The 6,511-nt window shown below is 35.8% G+C and overlaps 1 protein-coding gene across 1 annotated transcript; it reads right to left on the bottom strand.

Annotated features, from left to right (window-relative positions):
• Window positions 1-4,067: 4,067 nt before the first annotated feature.
• Window positions 4,068-5,884, bottom strand: LOC130463405 (alpha/beta hydrolase domain-containing protein WAV2-like). The gene is made up of 4 exons (XM_056832530.1): window positions 5,864-5,884; window positions 5,596-5,718; window positions 4,228-4,471; window positions 4,068-4,165 (listed from the first exon to the last, which is right to left on the bottom strand). The coding sequence occupies exons 1-4, from the start codon at window positions 5,882-5,884 to the stop codon at window positions 4,068-4,070; spliced, it is 486 nt and encodes a 161-aa protein (XP_056688508.1).
• Window positions 5,885-6,511: the final 627 nt, after the last annotated feature.

Genomic DNA, 6,511 nt, shown 5'->3' with positions numbered 1-6,511 from the left:
TATATCTCTCTATTGTGAAATAACATTCAAATGCTAATGACTTAGATTTGAAATTATTCATCAATGATGGACCATGGCGAAACTTAGTACATACTGGGTATTAAGATCTATTTACAAAGATCTTATAATATTGTTTTGGATTAAGTAATGGCATTTACTAAATCAAACACAAAATACTCCATTGGAGATATTCGACCCATGTGAATAAATCTAAGTAAAAGATGTTTGAACTATGTATAAGCGTTTACTAAGTTAAACATCAAAGGATCTAAGTAAGATTCTTAACCTATATTATATGTCAAAGAATTTAGCTGGATTTAGTATCTACTGAAACTAGAATGAGCTAAAGTTACATGAATAGAATTCAATTGGGAATTATTCTGCAAAAGAATTTATCATGTATGATATAGTATAAGGATCGCCGAAAACGTATCGTATGACTTTAGGCATGACGAACATATACCAATCTCTATTGATCTAAGAAAAGATCAACTAGATTGAGATCAGGGAAAACTTATGGTACTTGAAAAGGTACATAAGAGTAGTTCTTGATTCAAGGAAATAAAGATATGCTAAATATTGATGCTGCACGCATAAACACTGGTAAAGGATCAAGCAATATCCCTTTAGAGTTAACCATTGGCAAGGACGAGATATAGAGCATCGTGTTTTGAAATGGAAACATGGATTGGAGACCATGAGTTGTTGCGTGGGAAATTAAATATTAATTTCTATGTTCCAAGATATAGTTGGGAAGTCTTCCACATATCTTGAACTGCTTGGATGAGTAAATCCAAACAAAGCATCACTGGCAACCTATACAATTGAAGTAAAAGTACTTATTGCCTAAGAAGCAATAAAACAGAGTTGTTTATATTAATGAGTTCTTCATTGAACTTGGGAAGATCACATGTCTGTTGACTTAATGGTTCTTCATTGCAAAATGCGTAGAACCACTAATGTAGCAAGAAAGACTAGATCACAAAATAAACATACTCAAAAGATCTTATCATCATATCTCGAAGAACATTCGATGAAAAGGATATTGAGATTGGCAAAGCATGATAACTAAACCTATGCAACAAGTGAGAAGCAACACTCACATTGTAGCACTGGAAATCAAGCATAGCTTTGAATTCCATGAACTGTTTTAAAGATGGGTTTGAGGCCCATGGTTGTAAAACATTAGGGTTGAACATTTATCATATATGAAATGTATTTTCATATTCCATTTAATCTTGGTTTAATATTAAATGATGAGTCCCTTCAAATTGATGAAATATTCAAGATAGACTGTCAGGACCAGTCCTGTGACTAAGAAATGTCTATCAAGTGAACTTGAATGTCAAAAGTTGAAAATGGTCCCTGGTCGGAGTTTTCTATAAAGATGGACGCATAGAAAACGTTAGACGACTAGAATGCAAGATGACTAGTAGTTCTGTTTCTTGAACTATGTGGACATGGCAGCGTCGTAATCATTTGCATAGATACTTACTTTGGGAAGACTAGTATCGGACAGACCTATGAAACTTTACTGTAAGAGATGAAAATCTGTCATAAGTAAATTTCATTAAAGTTATTAGACACTAAATCCTCAATACCTGAGTGATTTGAGATTACTTGTTTGAGAACTGGTTACTTTGACGTTGACCAACCGTCGCACCGTAAAAGGAGGCTATAAAGGCAACGCTCAGGTAATCACCTATCAAACGAAGTCTAATCTCAAGATCGCAAGATTGGGAATGTCCTCCCATAAATCGGGATGAGATGCTTAAAAGTTGTACAAGGCCACTCGGAGAGCTAGAAACTGTAAAATGCATGGCCGTGCTCGGATGAATCATAGGCTATGATTATCTGTTTATTTGATCAGTTGAACTCTGAAACCGAGAAACACCTCTGGACATAATAAGGATGACAACTCTTACCTTATGTTCAAGAGGAAGCATCGAGCGATAAAGGAATTAGGAAATGCACAGTTGTCCCTAAGGACAAGTGGGAGACTGAAGGAAATAGTGCCCTTGGTCCAAGTATGCATATAATATTAAGTCTAAGAAATGCGGTTCAGTATTAATTAACAAGTTAATAATTCAGTGAGATCAAGTGAGCTGAATGCCTAGCTAGAGGCCGCTTCAATTCAAGTGGAATTAATTATATCAATCCACAGCTTACTCTTGACTGAACCCGTAGGGTCACACAAATAGTACGTAAACGGATCAAGTATTTAATGGCATTAAATACTCCATCTATGGATATTCGGAATCGACGGATCTTGGTTTCAGTGGGAGCTGAGATCGTCATAAGCAAGAAATGAATACTCCGGAAACGATGATATTGACGTAAACGGAAATATGGATCGTATCGGAAATATAAATATTATCCAAGTCGTAGATGTTGCCGGAAACGGAAACATGGTACGTATCGGAAAATATTAATGGAAATGGAAATATTGCCGGAATCGGAAATATTGCAATTAACGGAAATATTGTCTGAAACGGAAATATTATCGGAATCGGAAAATAATTCCGGAAACGGAAATATTAAATATTTGTTCGAAACGGAAATTAATTCCGGAATCGGAAATGTTAAATATTGTTCGTGTCGGAAATGAATTTCGGAATCGGGAAATTAATTGGAAGCGCGTCGTACGAATTAGCATCGGACGAGACTTGCTAGACGAAGGCCCAGCACGAAGCCAGGCCCGCGTCCAGCAAGCATGCGCGCCACACAAGGCAGCCAAGGCCACGCCAGGCCCAGCGCAAGGCTAGGCCCAGTAGGCCAAGGCTCGCGCACGAGTGGGCTGCGAGCTGCGCTGCTCGCGTGGGCCGCAAGGCTTGCGTGGGCTGAGCGCTCGCGAGAGTCGTGCTCGTAGGTGTTTGTGTCCGATACAAATCCTAAATCTAAAGGGGTTTGTTCAAAGATTAAATTCCTAATCCTAATAGGATAAAATAGTTAATAAGAGTTTTAATATAATTCTAATTAAGCTAATTAGTATCCTAGTAGGATTCCAATTCCTTTCCATAAACTCTATAAATATAGGCCTAGGGTCACATATTTAACAGAGGATTATTGAAGTATTCAAGGTATGATTTTAAGCAAAAATCAGCCAAACACTTGCACCCAAATAGCCGAAAATCTAAGAACCTTAAGGGCGATTCTAGTTGGTCAATCTTGGGCGGATCCGGACGTGCTGTGGACTATCTACGGAGGGACGACACTTGGAGTCCTAAAGACTTGTTGTTGTTAGGTTCGGGCGCAGCTAGGGAAGGCACGCTACAAAGTGTATGCATCTGAATTATGCTAAATGATTATGGGTAAATAATATGTTTCCTGGCTTTATGGTTTTTTCCGCATGATTTATGTTTATTCATATGTATCATAACCTAACATGTACTTCATCACATAATAACCACTAACAACTGCTTCAACTTGTTGAGCACACTATTTACACAAATGAGGCACATATATGTCAAAGCAAAGATTTTCAAATTACTCCCTCCGTCCCAGATTAGTTGTTACACTTACCTTTGCACAAAGTTTTAGATGATAAGTGGTTGTTTGGTTATCAATTGTTATTTTATTGAAAAAGTAGATGTGATAAGAGTTAGTGGGGTATTTTTTTTAATTGAATGAGAGAGGGTATGGGGACAAAAAATAATTTAGTGGGAAGAGAGAGGGTATGGGGACAAAAAATAATTTAGTGGGAAGAGAGAGACAATATAATAATTGTGGGGTCATTCCTTATTTAGAAGTGTAACAACTAATCTGGGACGGCCGAAAAAGGAAAGTGTAACAACTAATATGGGACGGAGGGAGTAAGAGATTATAAGCAGTACAAACTTTAATTAGTACCTTCATCTGTATGAATCGTATCTTTTGTGACTTAACCTTCCGTTTATCATTTTCAAGATTAGTCCAATAAATTCTATATGCCCTACATAAACAATAATTACAACACTTTAGTTCTCTATCAAAAATCTAACCATATTACTTTCAATAAAGAAATTAAATATGGAATGTGTTTTTATTGATATAATATAATGAGTTGTAATTGGGTTTGTACGTTTAACTTACATTTGTATACAATTGAACCCTTCTAACTTCCGCGTCTCAGGAGGGCGAGGAGTGGCAGAATCAAACATGTATGCTAGGCCAAAGACCATTTCTACTGGAAATAGAGGAAGCATGTATTTTATCAGGCATGTAGAAAACGAGTTCAAGATAGATTACCATTGCTACTGGAGTTAGAATCGTCGTGTATATTTCCAGATACATGTTGTTCCATAAATTCATTAACTGTTCTCCAATAGCAATCTCCACCAGTAAGCCATGTATCCATATGCATGCTAGTAGGGAATTCCACAAAATAGCAATGTCTATTATGCGCAACTGCTTTGGCGTACAACATTTTCATATGGATTGGAGGAACCATCTCATATTGCAATCCAGAGATGAAAAGAGTAGATTGTTTGACCTGTAGAACAATATAGAAGAATAATATAGTTTTGCTAAAAAACGTTCAAAGAAATGGGGGTGGGGGGATACATGAATATAATATGAGACTCAACTTAACATAAACAATGCATACAAGACAACATTTAGAGGGGAATTACCTGGAACTGGATTTAAGCTTTCATGTCACATAAAGAGACATGCCAAAGCACTAATCAGTACATAGTAGTATAGTACACAACATTTCGTAAGGATCAGGCCATGAAATGTAAAGAATTACTTTATGGTATAGAAGTAATATCAAAGAAGATTAACTATAGGATATATAGATGAGGATGGATAGAAAAGAAAAGGAAGCAGTAACATGTTTAATCCGAACTTCTTTTCATCCTTTTAGATTAATCTCAAGTTTGGATTAACTCTAAAAAATCTCAACTTTAGGAGCTACATTTGTAAAATAATCCCAGTTTCCCAGGGATTAGCATAGTACACATCACAAGGAACGATTTTGAGAATTCATACTTCCTCCATTTTATTTAGTTATGGTACCGAGTACTTGATAAAGACAATTAAGTAAAAAATGAACCACTTGCTCACAATATTTGTAATAGCACGCGTGGAAATTTTCCATTTCAAATTTGGTTGCAAGTAATATGATAATTCCGTAAGAGGAAAGTGTTGCAACTAATAAAATGAGGAAATGTACAACTAAGAATAATTTTGAAAATATGGCCTTGGAAATTTCTCCTTAGTTGATTGACATTCGTATAAATTAAAGAAGATGAACAAAATTTAGGATTGTCGATATTTATTTTAACAAGAAGAAAACTCAGCTCAAAGAGCAACAAAACCTTGAAAATCTCGATATGCACTTAAACATAATCCCAAAATTAATGTGATTTTATTGGATAAAAGCATAGAAAACCATAATATACAGGCTACGCATATACTTGGGCAGAACCAAAGATAAATTCATTTAGCATATATACGCATATACCAGCATATTTTCAAGAAATGAGTCAACCAGCATGCAAAACTATGGCAAAGCAATCCTTTATGAAGGGAAGGGGTATATGAACATAAGTCAGGCACATACAGCTTTATATGACCAATAATATCAATTGTACTCCAAGGAGAATGGACTACACAATTCAGAATCTTAAAACCATTCCCGGTGCTTCTGCTAATAAACCACTTCAAGAAAGGCAGTAAAACTCCAGCCATATCCAAAATGGTTGTGAATGTATTCTCCAAAAGCATGGAAAAAACCTGGAATAAATAAATTGGAGTAAATAAATAATGCAACAGTCATCCGTTTTGATTCCAAGGCAGCATGGAGAAGCAGAGTCAAGTTTTCCCCTTATCTAAACTTATTAGACCTCGTTTCAACCAATCTGAACTTTTCTACCCTTACATGTGCCCACTCTAATCTCATTTTAATTGTGAATTGAACTTGGGTAGCTCTTAATTGGAAGTTATAGTCCGTTGTCTGTTTTTTCCTGCATGAAACTAATTTTTGAAAACAACGCCCAAAAAACATATAGGCTTAAAGCTATACCGGGTTCCTCCATTGTAAGGCATGGAGAAGTCAAGATGTAAGCAAACTCATTCCTAACCACTCTAGACCAGTAGAGAGAACATCATCAACCACATTGGGAAATTTTTTATGAGAAATATGCTGAAACAAACACTTGCAAGCTTTGTAAACAGTTTCTTAGCTTAGGAGCATAATCACCCAAATAAGAATACCTACAAATTAAACAAATTTAAATAATTAAAACATCTTCCCATACTTTCAATGGGAGCATTATGATCTTTACAACATGGTCCACCGTAAAGTAAATATAAAACAAAAGTCCAGTTCTCCAAGATATCTGTATCATTAATTTTCCCTCAATCAGCTTATGACTACTCTAAAAGGTAAGTGCATGGTGTAGGAGGTGCTAAATATATCATACTATTTTGGTTACACTCCATATACATTAAGCTTATCATTAGACTGAGTTAGCTCTATACTCTAGCTTTTTGGTGAGTGTTTTACCAGTGAGGTCCATATTTTTAG

Source organism: Spinacia oleracea, chromosome 1 (assembly GCF_020520425.1).
Source record: "Spinacia oleracea cultivar Varoflay chromosome 1, BTI_SOV_V1, whole genome shotgun sequence".
NCBI lineage: Eukaryota > Viridiplantae > Streptophyta > Magnoliopsida > Caryophyllales > Amaranthaceae > Spinacia > Spinacia oleracea.
Note: the sequence above shows the minus strand (reverse complement) of the source record. Positions and strands in the feature narration are given on the sequence as shown.

Excerpts from the sequence above, each read along its gene's own strand:
- LOC130463405 (XM_056832530.1), bottom strand. The coding sequence starts at position 5,884 with ATGAGATTAGAGTGGGCACAT. Across the intron at positions 5,719-5,863 it reads TGAGATTAGAGTGGGCACAT|GTTTTTTCCATGCTTTTGGA; the intron begins GTAAGGGTAGAA and ends TATTTATTCCAG. Across the intron at positions 4,166-4,227 it reads TTCTAACTCCAGTAGCAATG|TAGAAATGGTCTTTGGCCTA; the intron begins GTAATCTATCTT and ends CTCTATTTCCAG.